This window comes from Brachycentrus maculatus, unplaced genomic scaffold (genome assembly GCF_059751285.1).
Source record: "Brachycentrus maculatus isolate JH-2025_06_01 unplaced genomic scaffold, ASM5975128v1 h1tg000518l, whole genome shotgun sequence".
Taxonomy (NCBI): Eukaryota; Metazoa; Arthropoda; class Insecta; order Trichoptera; family Brachycentridae; genus Brachycentrus; species Brachycentrus maculatus.
Window position 1 is genome coordinate 533,674 of NW_028281264.1, and position 21,020 is coordinate 554,693.

The window sequence follows — 21,020 nt, forward strand, 5'->3', positions numbered from 1 at the left end:
AACCTTAACGCATCTCGATCGAACTAAAAATTTAAACAGATACGAGCGCCAATCTATGGCCTAAATGTATGGTATTTTTAAGATTAGGAATTTGAAATTGAAAAATAAAAAATATATTTACCTCACCACCTTCCAATGGCACAATTTTAGAATACTCTGTATTGCAAATAACAGAATCATCGTTTGTTATTGGTAGCAAACTCTCCTTTCCAAAATGCGTTTCGCAATCACTGAAATATCCAACATTATTTACATATCAATCATTCAAAAATTTAAAACGCTTTAATCAATCCCATTTGGTATTGATAGCAAGTAAGAAGAAAGTAAGAACAAAATTAATAAGATTGTCATATTTATTAATTATTCTGAATATAACATATATTAAAATACAAACATTAAATTTATTATAATTTACTCGAATGAGGTTGTATATTTTAATAAAAATAAATTAAATCCTTGTTTACATATTGAAAAACACCATCCTTATAAATTTTGAATTTTTTTATTCTGAATGAACAAATGTTCTTTTTTCTTCTCTAGTTCTTTTTTGCCTTATATAACACAACTACTTATATGTGTAATGCTACTTACAAAAAAGGTCGAATAATAAAAACAAAATAGGCGCTCACAGCAATGTTTCACTAACGCTTAGATTTTACAAGTAGATCCGTAAAATTATCAAGTATTTTAAAAGTAATCGCTTGACTGTTAACATATCAATGTACGATATTTGACCTTTCTTATGACCGCATTTTAAAATATAGAAGTAATAAATATTTTATTATTTTAACAAATATAGGCCATGGGATAACAGGCCACGGAAATGACAACGAAGTAAAAACTATGTGTGTGATTATAATCCGGGATTCGGATCTCACATACTAATATAAGAGTTTCTGCTTAGTAAAAAAGCTTCTTTACATCTCACCAATAGATGTCTCTAGTGAAGTTCTAGTGATTCAAGAACAAAGTTTCTAAATTGGTTCATATATATAGAACTTCCAAGAATTTGAGTAGTGTGGTTGTCAATAATGGGTAGAATTGGTGAATGTTACACGTGTGTAAAGTGATCACTTAAACCAGCCTATGACGGTCGTAAGCCCCGTAAATGCCCAGACTTCCATATTCTTCTTCATCTTTGATGAAATGTCAAAAAATAATATGAAAATAACTCCTGTAATTGGAGATAATCCAGATTTTGTGAACAAGTATTTGGACACACTCAAAATGTTGTATATAAAAACTTGTTTTTCAGTCTTGTTAAGCTTAATCCCATGTCCCAAAATAAGTCATGGAAATTACTCATAAGGAATATTACATCACTCACTCCTTTCAAGAACGTCATAAATAAAAAATTGTCAGTTTTCAGTTGTGCATGTTTTCGGAATACCCAGAAAATGTATTATATCCCAGCAAAAGAGTCATATTTTTAACTTAATATTTACCCGCTACAGGGCAGAAATTGTTGTATTTGCATTTTGAAGAAAAGGTATTGTTTAATATATTAAATATATTTCAAATGGAGAAAAAACCTTCGGGTTTTACCTAAAAAGATCTGTTGCACAGTAAAAAGTTCAATAAGTGGCTTGGTATTAATTTTTAAAACATTGTGTTATATTTTTAAACTTTAAAAACGTTCTGCTGAAAAATCAAGTTTTTTTATTTATGACGTTCTTGAAAGGAGTGAGCGATATATGTTACTTATGTATGTAATATGTTTAAATAAATAAATCAAAGAAAACTTACCTTGCCGAGTCAGAAAAATATTGCCAAGGCTTATAAGTTTTTCCATAGTCAGAGGATTTCTCAAGAGCCCACAGTCCTGGTCGCGGAGAGTTGCCCATTCTTACAAACACGTAAGCTACATGAAATTCCTGTTGAAAAAATAAATAAATAAATGAAATACTTTTTTTAAAGCAATAACACAAACTTATTAGTAATGTGCTGACATGACACGCACAGAAGAAGATAAGTAATGTCCAGGGCTTTTTTTTTAAACAAAAAAAGGTCCCGGAACTCACTTTATGTCAAGCTTTTTACTAAGAAAAATAGTTCATTTTAATATCATATTTTATCATTTTGACGAATTTCATAAATAAAGATTGTAATTACGTAAGCGCAAACACTGTTCCGTCTAATTGATTTTTAAAAAATAAAAAAAATCCATACAAAAGGTGCCGGATCGCCGTTTCACCCCATCACATGGAAAATGTTAATATTATACAATGTAATGTCACAAGACACCATCTTTTCGCGATGAATAGTTTAAAATGCTGCACCTTCGTGAAATGTCGGAACGCTAATTTGTAATACATGCTTGAATGTATTTTTTAATGTTTGGAATCGAACATAAAACGAACCCCCATAAATGAAAAACATGTACCTCCATGAATTGTGGGTAGATACGCTAATTTGCAATACAGACTTGAAAGTAATTTTCAATGTTTAGAATTGAACATGAAACGAACCTCCATGAAATGAAAAATATGTACCTCCGTGAAACGTGGGTACGCTAATTTGCAATTCAGGCTTGAATTTATTTTTTTATGTTTAGAATTGAACTTGAAACGAACATCCTTGAAATGAAAAACATGTACCTCCGTGAAATGTGGGTACACTAATTTGCAATACAGGCTTGAATGTATTTTTTAATGTTTAGAATTGAACATGAAACGAACCTCCATGAAATGAAAAACATGTACCTCCGCGAAATGTGGGTACACTAATTTGCAATACAGGCTGGAATGTATTTTTTAATGTTTAGAATTGAACATGAAACGAACCTCCATGAAATGAAAAACATGTACCTCCGCGAAATGTGGGTACACTAATTTGCAATTCAGGCTTGAATGTATTTTTTAATGCTTAGAATCGAACATGAAACGAATTCTCAGAAGCAGAAGCGGTTACAGAGTATAATGTTTATTTTTGTTTAATGTTGCGATAAGTTTGTGAGCTCGTTGCGCCGATGCTTGATTGGCTGACGACCCTAATGTACAATATGGACCATTGAGGTTGTCCAGATAGGGCGCCCCCGACTTCCTCTCGAGATAAAATATTGAAGGAATTGAGGAGATAAGCGTCGAAGTTGCCTCCGTTCTAGATAACGCAGAATGTGACCAATTATTTCCCATTTTACAAATATGTCGTACCAACCCGTCCAGCACAAGTTTCACGAAGTTGCTTAGAAAATTCCTTTCTTCTTCGAGATAGGACGGACATAGCTGAATGCTTTATATATATATATATATATATATATATATATATATATATATATATATATATATATATATATACATATATATATATATATATATATATATATATAACGTGGTAATATTTTCCTTTTGAAAATTAAGTGTAAATAATATGTAAAGTGGGTGTATAATAATAAAATAAACAATGTGTTGCTTTGTAATTAAAGTTTATTCTTAATTTATCTTTATAATATATCTATCTATCAATCTATCTATTTGATTCTGACAGTTAATAATATTATCGGAAGTCTTTTGTTTTATTCTGAGCGACGCATGCGGCATCTGGTGGTAGAACTGTTTTATGTAGGTACTTTTTGTAAGTACTTAATAAAATGTATAGGTAGGTACCTAGGTATTTATACTCCAGGTATGTTTTATTTTATATTTTGTAGATTTTTTTTCCACATTATTTTTATTTTCATTCTTCAAGCACTGTTTCTGTGTAATTTGTAAATCTTCATTTTTATTATTAATCTTATCATCCTCCTTTGTTTTAAACCAGCACGTTGCTTCAGAGTGATATCGAGTTCCCTTATTTAAATTTTCACAAATCTTACATGGACTTTTATCTTTAATTTTATCACTAGTTCTTAGATTTCCACGTCTTCTTTGTTTATCTTCTAATCGTTTTCTTTGATCATCTTCTAATTTTTCTCTCTCACTCCGAACATATTGTAGTAATTGTTTTAATACATCTAATGTTTCATAATCCATTTCCAATTAACAAAATTGTCGTTTTATAACGTGGTAATATTTTCCTTTTGAAAATTAAGTGTAAATAATATGTAAAGTGGGTGTATAATAATAAAATAAACAATGTGTTGCTTTGTAATTAAAGTTTATTCTTAATTTATCTTTATAATATATCTATCTATCTATCTATCTATTTGATTCTGACAGTTAATAATATTATCGGAAGTCTTTTGTTTTATTCTGAGCGACGCATGCGGCATCTGGTGGTAGAACTGTTTTATGTAGGTACTTTTTGTAAGTACTTAATAAAATGTATAGGTAGGTACCTAGGTATTTTATTACATATATATATATATATATATATATATATATATATATATATATATATATATATATATATATATATATATATATATATATATGTATATATATATATATATATATATATATATATATATATATATATATATATATATATATATATATATATATATATATATATATATAAATCATATTACATAATTAAGTCAAAATACATAATATAAATATTTGAAGTAAAAAAGATTTTATAATTTTTAATTTATATTTTTAATTATTTATGATTAATTTTGCAGCAACATATTTCCCATTTCTTTCATGTATTGTTAAAATGAGAATGTACGTCAGTAAAATCTTTAGGATTTAATTAGTAATTTCTATAAATATTTTAGTATGTAGTGGCACGATTTATTATTAAATTTAGAAAAGAAACTTTTTAAAAAAGGTCTAGATGTAAGCTATAATATTTTAATACAAACTAACTGCTATTGTTGGGTATGTACTCTTATTCTTGGAAATTATAAAATAATAAGCCGATGATACATGTATACATAATGCTCAAAGGTTAACCAGTTTTATACGCAATCGTAAAATTTAAGAATGCTCTTAAAATGCCGCCATGGCATTTAAGAGCATTCATTTCCTAGAGGGAATGTAAAAAATACCCTTAATTTTATTTTTAAATACCACTATATATTCAATACGAGTGTATACTCAAACCGGTGAAAATTCAACACTTTTTGTATTTGTCTTTGCTCTGAAAGTTATCAGAATACCAATGTACGTTTGTTGGCTTAAAAAACAAACAATGTAAAACATAAAAAATTGGAATGTGTATTTATCGCTATGCGTCAAATCAGGGTAACATCATTATAAAATTTTATAGTTCCAATAATGTAATAATATCCTAGGTTCGATATTCAGGGGGTTTAAAACAAATTTTAGAGTAATGATGCACTTTTTTCTTTAAAAAATTGCCTTAAAAATTAAAGTGCGTCTTATGCTCGAAATTAATTTATAAATGTCCAGTGTTTGACTTAAAATACGCGCCAGTAATCCTCGTTATAACGTTGAGATTACATAGTTAAATTAAAAATTCAGTAAACGTCCCTATTAAGTCGAGAAAGGTACTGCGTTATCGGAGGGACTTTTATAGTGGGTTGAAATTGTATTTTTATATTTTAACCAGTGGAAATGACTGAAATGAGTCCCTCTATAATGTTTCCTGCGATAACGCTGTACCCATGTCAAAGTTAAATCAGCAATATTCCGTAATTTAAAAAAATGTACCCAGTCAAATACACAACCAAACGGATATAATATTATCTACATTTGATATTTAAATATTTAAAGTTAATCCGGTACGTGGAATATTGTAGATGAGTATCATCGTTGAACAACAAACTAGACAAAAATACAGAAATCTTCTAGTACACAACCATGCTACACGATTTACCCACAACGAAGGTTTTGATAGTCGAATGAACAATTAATATGGGAGTCGAACTCTTCAATATATCGTTCTAAACATTTTAATTTGTTGCCGACGGAGGTTAGAGGTCAAAATAAAATATGGAACTAAGGCAAAATAAAGGAATGGGTAAAATGATCAAGAGTTAATTCTGTGAAAATTTTAAAATCGTTTGTATTTTCAATTTTTTTCTCTCATTTTTTTTGTGTATGTAATAAAAAACGTATTTAAAAAGTACTCCGCTGACAAGACACACAAGTTGGCTTGGTGGGCTCTACAATTACAAAAAATGATGGCTCTACAATTACAAAAAAAAAGAAGTTTATAATTGTTCTTTTAAATAAATGTATACTATTTACGCAAATAAAAAAGGGGGTTAACTGTATGTAATCTAGAAGCTGACAATATTTTTTGTGTCGTTTGGTGAGATGTTTTTTTTAATAGTGGTTTTGTTCGTTAATGTTAGAAAAAATATTTATAATTTGTAACCAGTTACTATCGAGATAAAAACTGCACAATTAAATATTTCTGCCGTTATCCAGGAATTCAGACTGACCCGGATTGATCCCATCTAATAGGTCTTCCCGAGAACGACCACATTTCGCCGAATTTTGTGGTTTCCCATCCTTTAGCATTAAACCCAAATAAGGGCCTCACTTATGTCCATGTCTATTTTATAGGCCGAGTAGTATTTATTGACTTCTTAATAATAAAAAATTATGAATAAGAGAGATTTAGTGATGAATAACATAATTTTTACATAAAAAATACTGTGTTTATTCAATATTTACACTGTCATTATGTGGTGGTTTAATTATTCATTTAATTATTCTGATATTTATGGTTTGCGATAACTAAAACACGAGATATATTTTGGTGATTCGATATTTTCTAGATAACGAGAGAGAAAAACTTAAATGACCACAAAACACAATGATACATTTTACTTACACAACGCGTGGTACCTCACCTGTTTATATATGGCGTCTGACGTGTACTTCTACAACCCACGTATGCGCGACTTATTATATCGTTTTGTATCATTGCGTATACGTTGCTTTCTTTTGCCCAGTCCTGTGGCGTCGGAATATATAGATCTCTTTCTCCTTCTCTCTCTAAGTAATATTTTTATTCTCTCTCATGTAACGAAATGTTCCTAATAAACGCGACGCGTCCTTAAAACTTACTCTGAATTGAATTTTAGTCCAATTACTGACTATCGCCGCCTAAGAAGTTTCACTTCAAAAATTACAACTTCTGTTAAACCTGCGACAAAATATAAAATTATCTCCAAGTGTAACAAAACTCATTACTCATCCGTTTGAAATTCCGCTTAAGTTTGCGTTGAGATAAAGTTTGACGTTACAGTGATAATTTTTAACTGCACCAATTTAGTTTGCATACATTGCTCGGCGTTTCAAAAGATACACATACACCTATATGACGTCGGTTTGAGTATGCATATGTGATATAACGATATGACTGTATATTGCAGCCGAACTTTGTGAACAATGGAAAATAAATTAATTAAACATACGATGGACGTATTCTATGATCCTGGAAAAACCTATAATTGCAAAAATATTATAAGTATTTTTTTACATGTACGGTGCGTGTAGCATCGTACATATGGTAGAAGTGAAACTTCTCGAAAAAAAAGAATAAGAGAGATTGAGAGTAAGAGACCGAGAGAGAGAGAGAGAGAGAGAGAGAGAGAGTATCTCAACAAAAAAATACAAAATTTAAAAAATACGCGAATGCAAAAAAACCTTAATAATCACAAAACACAATTATAAATATTACTTATACAACATGTGGTATCTACCTCATCTGTTAATATATAGCGTCTGAAGTATACCTAACAATACGAGTATGCGAGACACTATCTTATCCTATCGCTTTGTATCGTTGTGTATACATCGCTTTCTTTTGCTACACTCCCGTAGCGTCTATATGTTTAGCCCTTTTTATTGTTCTCTCTATCTTGTAACGAAATGTGCCTTATAAACGTGACGCATCCTTGAAATTTCAGACTCGATTGTCGTTCAATTATCGATTAACGAATTGACGCCTGAGAAATTTCCCTTCGAGTCCATACAAAATGGATACATACACTCACCCCCTGTATCATGCCATAACCAAAATTATGATTTCTCTTATAACAGTTGCTCAGTAGCCAAAAAGTTAAACCAATGCAACCGAATTCGTTGCATTTAACGAAAATTTCAACAACGAAAAGATGAAAAAGATTTCGAATGCACGAGATTTGTACAGGTATTGTAGATCGTCGTATAATTTATCATATCTCTAATAAAACATTTTTAAAAGTACTTGTCGACATCGCCATCATTTGTAAATTATTAAAAAATGCTCACTCAAAAGTAGAGTTATTTCATAAAAAAAAAAAATTCAGATATACTTAATTAAAACTGATAAAATTAAAATAAAAAAAACACAGCACGTTCCTATGGTATTGCCGCTGCGAACCATTCACTCTGACAGACTTATTTTAAAATTTAAGGACTCCTAACAACAAGCCTGGCTGGTATTTTTTGTGAATCCTTCCTTAAAAGTCCTTGGCTCATCGTTCCTGACCCCGAAAACAAGCGACGACTGATTGGCTCCTAACAGCTGAGCGTCCTCGCAAAAAGGGATATAACATAGACAGCCAGAGCAATGTAAACAATGAACATCTATCTGTTACTTTTATAACGGTGCCTCTAACTACCAGCCTTTGCAAAGCTTGACTTGACTTGACAATCTGCCTAAACGAGTATTTCTGCCAATTTTTTTCCAGTAAACAATAATGAAATGAAAGTCACTTTGAGCATACATTTTAGTAACATCTCAACATTGAAGAAGAAGAATATGGAAGTCTGGGTATTTACAAGGCTTATAACCTGTCATAGGATGTTTAAGTGATCACTTTATACACGTTCAACATCCATCATTCTACCCATAATTGACAACTGGAATTTTTTTTTTGTAACTCCTGATGATAAATGATCAATCGCATGACAGTACGTATGAGTTCTCAACAGCCATCTTTGTTGGATTGAGAAAGCTTTTATTTAGCATCCATATTTTTCTTTATCTATGTTGAGATGTGAAAAAAATGAATGTGAAAAAAACTCAGATTTTTGGATAAGTATTTACAATAAAACCGTTTAAAGCGTAATTATTAAATCCACTCATAAGCAGGAATAGACTATTCAAATAAAAAAAATATATTTTTTGACATCTCATCAAAGATGAAGAAGAATATGGAAGTCTGGTCATTTACGGGGCTGACGACCGTCATAGGCTGGTTTAAGCCTAAGCAGTCATGATAGTAGGCAGTGTAGCATAAACCGTAGACGGAATTCAGTTTTTCAGAATTAAAAATGGAGATATAAGAAAGGAATGTAGGGCTGAACTAGGGATGGAATTCAGTCACGTCAGTTTTAACATGACATTATAAAAATCTACAAGTCAATATGAAGTAAGCCATCAATCCTCAAAATAAGCTATTTCAAAATTACTCCTAGCCTAATTCTTGTTTTCGATTCAAGATTTATGGCCGAAAATGGTGTCACAAAGATTACAAAGGGGTCATAACAGTAAGATAACGCAATATTCAAGTATTTTATTTCAGCCATAGAATGTAATTAGAGCTGTGTGGTACAGTAGGATTCGGGAATAGTTTTTTTTTGTGTGTTTTATGCAGCGCTTTTTTAATGTAACGCGGTGGAACGGCGTTCCGGCGCATTTTTTCACGGATTAATTTAATTAAAAAAAAAAACTAAATCAACTAGACGAACCAATGTTTGCGCTTAGGTTATTACATTCAGTATTTATATAATTCATCAAAATTATAAAATATGGTATTGTAATGAATTAAATGATATTTGAATACATATATTTTTTACAACATTTTGAGTGTGTCCAAATACTTGTTCACAAAAAACTGGATTATCTCCAATTACAGGTGTTTTCATATATTTTTTTGACATTTCATCAAAGATGAAGAACAATATATTTTTTTAAGTTAAAAGCTTCACACGAAGTGGGTTCCGGGACCTTTTTTGTTTAAAAAAAGCTCTGGTTTTATGTATAATAATAATATGGGCTTTTAGCTAAGCGAAATATGCATACCACATTTATGTGGACACGACTTCTTGTATCTAACTACTCAATAAGTAGGTATATTTTTATGTAATGATTGATTTTAACTAACCGAATAACCGTTAAAAAAGCAATCTTGATTTTAGTCGTGAGTGTTTTCAGAGCATTTTCAGAGCGTAGGCAATATTTTTCGCCTAATGATAAATGAAAATAATAAAAAAACCTATATTTTGTACCAATGATAAAAATAACTGTTGTTGTGACGTTTCGTTAACCAGCGAAACCATGAAGTGCAACAACAAAAAAATGTTTCCAAATTTTTCGAAAATTTCACGATCTTATGACCAATAAATGGGACCGTTGACTGATTTCCACTATTTAAGTTTATGCTGTCACACAAGCATCGTTAAAATCTAGTCTAAACTTAAATCGAGATGAACAGTTTACATCCGCGTTCGCTTGCGAGTTTCCTAGGAGGAATCGGACCTCCTAAAATACACGTGAACCAACATTTTTTCATTAATTGATTCGGCAGTCACATTGTGGTAAAATCTATCCATTTTTAATTTAAGTTTTGCTTAGTAAATACCACTATTTCTTAAAATCTATACGGTGTTTGAAAATGATGCGGAATACATCGAAACACGTGTCAAATAGATTATAAGAAATAGTGGTACTTATTGAGTAAAACTTTTTTTAATGGTGTTGAATTTTACTGTAAACATACTCGATAATCTTGAAACATGACGATCGATAACTTATCACTCTCTATTTTCACATTATATCGTTACTTTTTATGTAACTTCCCAGTTTACATAAAATTTAAGAATATTTGGTGGGAAAACGTCGTATGCTTAATCTATATATATATATATATATATATATATATATATATATATATATATATATATATATATATATATATATATATATATATATATATATATATATATATATATATATAATTTATAATCAATATAGTACAGTAGCTCTACACGCAGTAGGTTATGTAGAAAATTTTCCTTATATGAATTATTTATATATTTTTGTAAAAAATGCATTTTTACTCTCCAGAGTCCACAGATCAGAATAAAGTAATGTATGCATTCCAGATTCCGACATTCAGAAGTGAGTTGTTCTATTTCGGTACATTTTCTATTCCTCGTATTTGACATGAAAACATACGAGGGTGGCTAGATTCTACTGTCAGAACTTAGAACTTGTGTCGGAGTCAAAGACCTTTAGTTACATCTTTACAATCTATATTTAAGGGCCAGCATTCGTTAGTCGCCACATAATTTTCTCTAAATCCAGGTAACATTTTACGTATTTTTTTAAACACCGTTTTTGCATTGAAAAGATATGTTTTCTTTCAAAATAATTATATGGTTTTGAAAGAAAAAGTTGTTGAGTAAAAATTTTTTTTTTCAAAACAAGTGTCACATACTTACTTATACAAAACCAAAATTTTTGTTTGAAAAGTTTAATCTCTCCGTTTTGACCTTTATTATTTATGCAACCTTTTTACTAATGAAATATTGCAAATTCAATACTTAACACTAGGTACCAGTAAAAAGGATTCATATTTAAAACGCACATGTGATGCTATATTTTTTGTAAACATTTTGTTGATTTTATCATACTTTGCGTCGATGTTTTCACGAACGGTTTTCTAGCGATAGCCCACTGTTATCTGGAAGTTTATTTTTAAATAGCGATATATTTATATATGGTATATATATATGGTATATATATACATATATATATATATATATATATATATATATATATATATATATATATATATATGTATATATATATATATATATATATATATATATATATATATATATATATATATATATATATATATATATATACATATATATACACACATATTAAAGGGTGAAATGTAATTAAATCTAAAGAAAAGTTTAACTTCGAGATACATAACATTACAATCCCAAACAATTCTTTAAAAACAGAACTTAGAAATATTTGGGAACCAAGCATTTCTATAACTTTCATACAGATATAAAAAAATTAAAATGCTAAAAATAACTAGGTCTAATAAAAATTAAATATATTACCAACAAGCATGACCCATATTAAATAATACAGAGTTTCAGATGATGCTTTTACGAGCCTGTATCTGAAACGCTTGTTACATCTTGGTTCACCATTCTGTTTTTTTTTAAACGAAAGATTTTTATTTAATCTCTAAAAGTTTTTACTTCTCATCGCAAAATGTGATGATTTGTCTTAAAATATTTCGGTAAAAAGCTGTTTTTTGAAAAAAAAATGATAAAGGATAAGTAGATTTTTATAAAATAAATGTAGTTTTATTAAAATTAAACACTTGAATATACCACTTTATCGAGTTTTATTTTTATTTACGACTAGTTTCGAAAACGACACTTGTTTTTATCTTCTGGTACAAATTAAAATTAAGTTTTAATTTGTACCAGAAGATGAAAACAACTGTCGTTTTCGAAACTAGTCGTAAATAAAAATAAAACTCGATAAAGTGGTATATTCAAGTGTTTAATTTTAATAAAATAATCATGTCATTCCACAAAGTTAATGCCGGAGCAATAAATAATAAAATAAATGTAGGTTGCTAGGATGGGTAAGTTAAATATTTGAAAAAATATAATAAAATAAGAGACAAAATTACATATGTAAATGTATATAAAATTTATTTGAAAAGTTAACCCTATTGTGAAATATATCTGCAAATATTAAAAATATAATATGCCTACTACGCTACTAGGCTGTGCTACGGGAGGTAGAGAAGGAGACCGACAAAAGTTTGGATGCAATTTGTCGATTCTATTTACTCACATACGTAGCTGATGGAGTAATATGTGGACGATTTTAAGTATTCCTTACCTGTCCGAGGTCTATCGTCAGATTCACTTCGTTGTATTTCATCCCCCTAGACAGGGGAGGACTCTGCCACCAAGTTTCCATCCCGTCTGCAGCGAACTCCGGAGGGTGTCGCTTCGTTGGGCTGTTCAGATCGCAGAAGTCGCACACCTGAAAGTTAAATAATTTGGTATTATTAAATTATATTTGTATTGTTTACGTAATATTATGTACGGAAGTAAACCGTGGCATCGAAAAAAGAGACGAAAACAGACCAACTGCAGTCGTAATGTTATATATCGGACTATGTGCGGAAAAACGGTGAAATACGGAAGAATGCAAGGCGATGTCAAGTATAAGCTTTATTGGGAATGTAAAGAAGACCGATGGTTTCAGCATGTGAAACGAATTATGAAATATATTTATTCAAGATGCTAATGTAGCTACATCTTTACATCTTTTTAAGCCCCCTTGAGGTAGTATTAACACAAATGGCGCTGTTTAAATTATTCAAAATGATTATTCTAAAGTAAATTTAATATTACATGTTAACGTCGGGAAAAACTAAAAAAGCCATGACATGAACAGGAGAAGAAAATATTGAAAGATTGGACAAGCCATGAATAATAAAAATAATAAATTTTGATTATTTATATAGCGCCATTTTCGTAAAATATTACCTCAAAGGCGCTTCTCTGAATGAATTGGAGAAAAGAAGATAGCGGAGATGATTTAGCAAACAAATGTGTTTGTAGTTTTTTTTAAAGATCTCTTTCACTACATATTTCTAACTACTGGTGGAAGATACCAAGGAAAGGTTTGTCAGTTTCTTTGAAGTTACTAAGTCCATCTCAAACGTTTAGAAACAACAATAGTTTTAAAATGTTCAAACTGTATCGTTATTGAATGCGATGGTAAATCTAACAAATAATCAAATAAAATGATGCCTTCTGTACATGTAAAAAAATGTATTTTATTTGACATGAAATACATACATACATTAATTAATAAGACGCCCTTGCGTTAGAGTTGTACGAAAATGGCGCTACATATACATATTATCCAAAAATATTATTAATATTAAATATCCTGTATGCTCTGACCAGAGATCTCTAGCGTTTTAGTTGAGGACATAATGTACAAAAAATTTTTTGCCTAAATTAATGTGTTGAACACATGGCGCACTCAGAACACACATTGGGAGCGCGAGTACAAAGCTTAAAGCTCGGCTTTGAGTACGGCTTAGACCAGGGATGGCGAACGAGGGACCTGAGTGAGAAATTATTTATTTATTTAAACTTCATGTACAATAAGCAAGTAAAATGTATGATATAAGGAATGTATAATAAGCAAGGCAAAGGAAAAAGGGAGTTTAGGGAAGGAGGTAGAGGGATTAACTAAGGGTTGAGGATTTATGGACAGTTAGGATTCTAATGATAGATGGTAATGTCAAGGTAAGTTATTAGAGAGAGTGCTTTTTACAAGGAGAGGTAATTCATTCCATAGTCTGGCCGCTTGGACAGAGAAGAAATTATCGAAGAATGATGTGTTATGGCGAGGAATAGGAAGTGTTCTGACCCACCTGAATTTTTATATATGATAGATTTTATGAAATATAAAAGATAAAAATAAAAATACGCCATTTTTTATAAGTTTCGCATCTAAATCCACAAAAAAACACTAAGCACATGTTCTTCATCTATGTTGATATGTCAATAAATATTAAAAAATATAAAAATATCCATGGAACCCAAACTGGCGGTTCACAACGGAGTGCTGGTACCGACGCTCATGTATGGAAGCGAAACATAGAACTGGCAAAAGAAGGATGAAAGCAAAGTGAACGCTGTCGAAATACGCTCCCTCAGACGAATGTGTGGAATATCAATGTATGACAGAAATAAAAATGAGGCCTAAGAAAGAATGTAAGGGATAAATGAAAAGTTTAAGAAGAGTTCTCTAAGGTGGTATGGACATGTGGAGCGAATGGATAAGGATAATAGAACAAGGGGGGCCGAAATAACCTTAAATCAGGTGGTGCCAAAAGTCTTCGTAATCGGAGAACATGTGCGACTAGATGTATGGATGTGAAGGAAGGGAGAAGTGTATGTCTGGACAGAAGAGTGTGGCGTTCCATCCTCTCTGCCTACCCCTGCGGGGAAACGGCTCGTTGGTAGTAGTAGTAACAAATAAGACCCACTTGCGAAAAAGGTTCGCCATCTCTGGTCTAGGGAACTGTAGCTTTGAGTTAGGACAACCGTTTCCAATTTTCCCAGAATGTTGTATCGGTTATTTCAAGCTGAGACCAAATGTAGGTACGTATATACATGTACATATTACATCGGCGCATATAACTAACTAACTAACCATCAGTAGGTAGGCAGAGAGAATCGAACGCCACATCACTCTGTCTTTGCAAACATTCTTCGCCTTTTCTACATTAATTCATCTCCTCATACATACCCGACGATTATTACGACACCTGACCCGGCCGCTTTCAAGTATTTTACATACCTACCTGATTGTGCCAAATTTTCTTCGGTCTTCCTCTGTATTTATTTATTTAAACTTCATGTACAGATAAGAAATAAGTACATTGACGGGCTTATTGCTAAAAAGCAATATCTTCCAAACAACCAAAAACAAACTAGTAATATTTGTCGAAACGTTTGATACCACAATATATGTATAGCTGTTTGCAATCAGAGGGTAGATAGTTCTTGAACATTTTTCACATTCGTGGATTTCCTCATAAAAACCCACCGATTATTACGAAGTTATTCAAGCACTTTTTGATCGTATGGAGTCTTTCTCGGTCTTCCACGGCTTCTACTTCATGAATGGGAGTTATTTTCACAGGGCAGGAGCAAAGTAAGTATGTAAAATAAATATACAAATTTCATCAAAACACAATAACGCTGTTTCACTGCTGGGGTACGCAGAGAGAATGGAACGCCACACTCGTCTGTCCTGACATAAACTCCTAGCTTACTTTACATCCATACATTTAGTCAAACATACCCTCCGGTAACGCAGACTTTTGACATGACCAGATTTTATGTTTTGGTTGACCATCTTCGTTTTATCTCTCAGCCATTCTCTCCTCATCCATTCGACCCGTGTGTCCAAACCACCTCAAAGAACATTTACTAAACTTTTTGATTATCTCTGACTGAGCCTTGCATTCCTTTCAAATGTCTTAGTTTTAATTCTGTCATACCTCTATTTAACACAAATGCGTCTAAGGGATCGCTATTTTTCCAATTCCATGTAACATCGGCTTTCGATAAATTAAGATCGGACATTGTTGCCTTATGTGTGATATTGGTGAAACCGAGATCGTGAGTAGGAACTGTTAGTGTGTAGGTACATATATCGTATTCAATATAAAGGACACAGAAAAGGCGAATAATTCATGTCTGAGTGAAAAATATTGTTTCTTACAATTAAATTTTACTTGACGCATATATAACTTTTTTTTGGAAAATCACTCAAAATTGGGTGATATATGATATCACTTTTTCCTCAAAATTTATTATGACACATGTTTTGGTACATTCAGCATCATAATCAAACACTATAAAGTGTTTAATACACATGCTGAATGCATCGAAACACGTTTTGAAATGGATTTTAAGAAATAGTGGTACTAAAAATAAGTAGATATTACTACAATGTGACTGTCGAATCAAATACCGTAGAACGGGGCTACTTGAACTTTGATATGTTACTTGAGCCCAGTACAAAAAAAATAGATCTGTATTTAGTCAACAATAATGTAACACATCAATGTTCAAGTAGCCCCGTTCTACAGTAATGAAAAAATCATCTTATTCGTTTGAAACGAATTCTACTTACAGCACAATCTGAGTTTTTATCACCGGGAGAGTTCAAAGGCTATATTCATACATTTGTGACAAGGTTTTAACCTTACAGTATTATCTCCTATTCACGATATTTGGACTGTATGTACCAACATTCTGGTTTATGCGGTACCACCGCATAAACCAGATGTTCGCAAGCGTTATAAAAATTAAAATACTCATAAAATATAATAAATTATAATTATTCAAACATATAATCGATTTTTAAATAATTGACTTAATATATCGCAATTTTTAATATATGGCACGATATATTTGAGTGGAAACAAAAATATTTGAAATATATATTTTTTAATGCTGGTGAAAGTTTGTTCCATGCCATCGGGCTGCAACAGCAAAGGCACCCTCGCCAAATTTAGTGAGCTGGTTGAGAGCTGGCAATATCACTTTACCCGATTTTTGGCATTTCTAAATACTATATTCATTTTAACTATATGGAATTTCTATATTATCAACTGCACTGGTTAAGCTTTCCCGAAGGGGTTGAGAATAAACTCTGTGTACTTATGTTGTGAAATGTTGTGGAAATGCTTAATCTTTAACCATTAAACGACCACATATAACTAACTAACTAAGTAACCATCACGCCGCTTCCCCGCAGGGGTAGGCAGAGAGAATAGAACGCCACACCACTCTGTCTTCGCAAACATTCTTCGCCTCTTCCACGTTCATGCATCTTCTCATACATACCCGCCGATTGTTACGACTCCTAACCTGACCACTTTCAAGTATTTGGCATACCTGATCGTGCCATGTTTTCCTCGAACTTCCTCTGCTCTTTTTTCCACTTACATTCGCCTCATAAATTTGTTTTACCGTTCTTTCCTCACTCATTCGTTCTACATGTCCAAACCATCTCAACACACCTTTCTTAATTTTATCGATAATGCTTATCTCAGCTTTGCATTCCTTCCTTATTTCACTATTCGCACATCTATCATACATCGTTTTGTCGCACATTCTTCTGAGAGATCGCGTTTCGACTGTATATTAACGACCATATATTAAGCAAATATATAACGTTAAGCAAAACCGCGAGTTGTCATGTTTAAACTACCGCTTTGTACCCTCAGAACAAATATTATAAAAAGATAAATATTGAATGAATAAACTTCAAGTATTTTTATGGAGTAAAAAAATTAAACCCATTTTATCAAACATGTGTAACATGGCGTACATGGATGAATGAAGCCGTTATGAAAAAATACATAGGAATAATTTGAACAAGGCTGAGATAAGCATTATCGATTAAATTAAGAAAGGTGTGTTTGGGTATGTGAATTGAATGAATGAAGTAATAATAGTGAAACAAATTTATGAGGCGGTGTGGTTGGAATAGAAGCAGAGGAAAACTTGGCATGATCGAGTATTTCAAACACTTGGGAGTGGTCAGGTCGGGAGTCGGAATAATGAGGAGATGCATGAATGTGGAAGAGGCGAAAAGAAAGGTGTGTTGAGACGGTTTGGGCATGTGAATCGAATGAATGAAGAAATATTAGTAACACAAATTTATGAGTCGGTGTGGTTGGTAATTAGCTACCGTGCTGGAGGTCCCGGGTTCGATTCCCTGGGGGGGTGAAAATAAATATTAGTGATTTTACACTGTAATATTACCCTGGACTGGTTCCTGAAGCGCAAGAGTGATCACCTTGCCTTCATGCAAGTAATGATCAAGATAACACTGCGTCAATTCGACGCTGTGCCCTATGCACCATTGGGTGCGGATAAGGGTTATAAGTAAGTAAGTGGTTGGTAATAGAAGCAGAGGAAAACTTCAAACATGATCAAGTATTTCAAATACTTGGGCGTGGTCAGGTCGGGAGTCGGAATAATGAGGAGATGCACGAATGTGGAAGAGGCGAAGATTGTTTGCAAATATATTTTGGTGTGGCATTCTATTCTCTCTCCCTACCCTTGCGGGGAAGCGTTAGGTAGGTTAGTTAGTTAGAAAAAAATATATAAAATATTACATATCGTAGTCATACAGGAGAAAGTGACCAAGTGCATTTTTTACAAAAACGTGATCATTGACTATTTGATATCTTACTAGCTTAATATTGCTCTGAAAAAATCCCAAAGGATTTTAAACTTGGAAGTTTAATATATTGACTTATTAAACATGACTAACTGCATTGATGTTTATTTTCTTGCCAAGCAAAGGTGACTTAAATGGCCCTCCTGAACATTTTACGTTTTGTCAGTTGGTCACTTTCTCCTGTACGACTACGATATTAATAATTATTAAATAAACATAATATTCACACACACCGCATCAGATCTTGATCATTAATTAAATATGTAATGCAAAGTGTATGTCGCGCACTCCAAATTCTTTGGTCTATGTATGAGTGGGATATGCTTGATGGGATACATATGACGTAAGTGATGGAACTCAGGGTGAAGGACATTATTGCTGTATGGAAAAGAAAATGGAGGGGAAGCAGCAACGTTAAGGATGTCGGGATTGGATACTCTTATAAGCAGATTACGCAAGCTATGGGAAATCGAACGAGTAATTGAGGTAACTCCATACTGATGTATATATAATACAGATACATGTAAACAAAGATGATTCGCAAAAATATAAAAATAGCATAAAACATTAAAAAATACAATACATGCATGATTAAGTCAATTATTTAAAAATGGTTATTGGTCTAAAAAAACTAAAACTAACTAATCATCACACCGCTTCCCCGCACAAGTAGGCAGAGAATAGAACGCCACACCAATCTATTTTTGCACACGAACTTCACCTTTTTCTTCATTCATACATCTTCTCATTCATGCACGCCGATTATTCTTCTCCTCCTGACAAGGATTCGAAATACTTGACCATGCCAAGTTTTCCTTGGTCATCCCCTGTTTCTATTACCAACCACATTCGCTTCATAAACTGGTTTAACTATCCTATCTTCACTCATTCTGGATAAGCTTATCTCAGACTTCCATTCTTTCTTTATATCACCATTGGAACATCTATCAAACGACGTTTTACCGAACATTCGTCTGAGAGAACACATTTCGACTGCATTCAGTCTACTTACATCCGTTTTTTTGGTCCCTTATTCACACTCATTGGTGCGTAGGGCACTCGAAAGATGTCAAATTAGTGCTTACGTGGCGTAGTGCACAAACGTAGTGGTTGTAAGGAAGCGCCTTTTTTACATATTCTCAAATCTTCCAGATTTTTCGATATTGCAAGAAACACGTTTAAAAAGTATCATTAGTGAAATGATTTAATAATGAACACGATAACTTGACGCTTTTTTGTAGTTTAAACTCTTATGGTAAATTGCTTGAATTTCTTTAATTATCAAGGCTGTAATTACTATTTTTCAGCGCTGTTAGCTATTAGCAGTTGGTGTTTGTATATGAAATTGGATGCCGACGATTCAGTCGCTCTTGCTGGATTTATCTCGGGAACAATGCATAGAATTTGAGATTTTATAAAATTCGAATTGCTTTCATGGAAAAGTAATGTAATTCATGTAATTAGTTGGTTTTTGAGCTAAAGCATACCTATATACGGTTCTGATCATTTTAGAAAATTAGGTATCTCGTGAATATTCTCATCAGACTATAGGTATTCAAATATATAAATGGTCGGAACTAAAGAGGCGTCGGAACACCCCATAAGAGATGGTCCACCGAAATAGTCGCCGTGAGGGGTAGAAACTGATTGCAAGCAGCAACCTACCGAAAGAAATGGAAAGATATCGTAGTCATACAGGAGAAGTCACCAAGTGCATTTTTTACAAAAACGTGATCATTGACTATTTGATATCTACTAGCTTAATATAGCCCTGAAAAAAATTCCCAAAGGATTTTAAACTTGCAAGTATAATGTATTGATTTGTTAAAAATGACTAACTGCATTGATGTTTATTTTCTTGCCAAGCAAAAGTGACTTAAATGGCCCTCCTGAACATTTTACGTTTTGTCAGTTGGTCACTTTCTCCTGTACGACTACGATATGGAAGAAGCCTATATCCAGTAGAGGACAGAGGACTATATATATAGATATATATATATATATATATATATATATATATATATATATATATATATATATATATATATATATATATATATATATATATATATATATATATATATATATAGTCTGGTGGGGGAGAAAAGTGGTTGTACGTCAAAAGGGTGTAATGCAAAGTATACCTGTCCCTGGATGACGTTGATGTTCTCGTCGTTTTCCGCGTTGGCTCCCACGAGTTTGCAGTAGAGCTCGGGCTCCTCGTCCCCGCACGTGGCCGTGGCCGTGATCTTCCTGCCCTCGGCCAGGTTGAAGTAGGGCGGCGTGAGGATCTCCGCGCCCACCCGCGCCCCCAGAAGCAGCATCAGCAGTAACATTGCGGGCGCGCCGCCTGACATGTTAGCGCCTCGCGCGATAGCTCGGCACTGAGC

General features: G+C 32.4%; 1 protein-coding gene across 1 annotated transcript in view; it reads right to left on the reverse strand.

Annotated features, from left to right (window-relative positions):
* LanA (laminin subunit alpha) overlaps nucleotides 1-21,020 on the reverse strand; it is a 64,204-nt gene extending 43,184 nt beyond the window's left edge. Inside the window, exons 1-4 of the mRNA XM_088272727.1 lie at nucleotides 20,775-21,020; nucleotides 12,736-12,882; nucleotides 1,747-1,874; nucleotides 122-230 (exon numbers count right to left, since the gene is read on the reverse strand). Of these exons, the coding sequence (XP_088128853.1) occupies nucleotides 122-230; nucleotides 1,747-1,874; nucleotides 12,736-12,882; nucleotides 20,775-20,987 (597 nt within the window). The 5' untranslated portion in view covers nucleotides 20,988-21,020. The remainder of the gene's footprint in view (nucleotides 1-121; nucleotides 231-1,746; nucleotides 1,875-12,735; nucleotides 12,883-20,774) is intronic.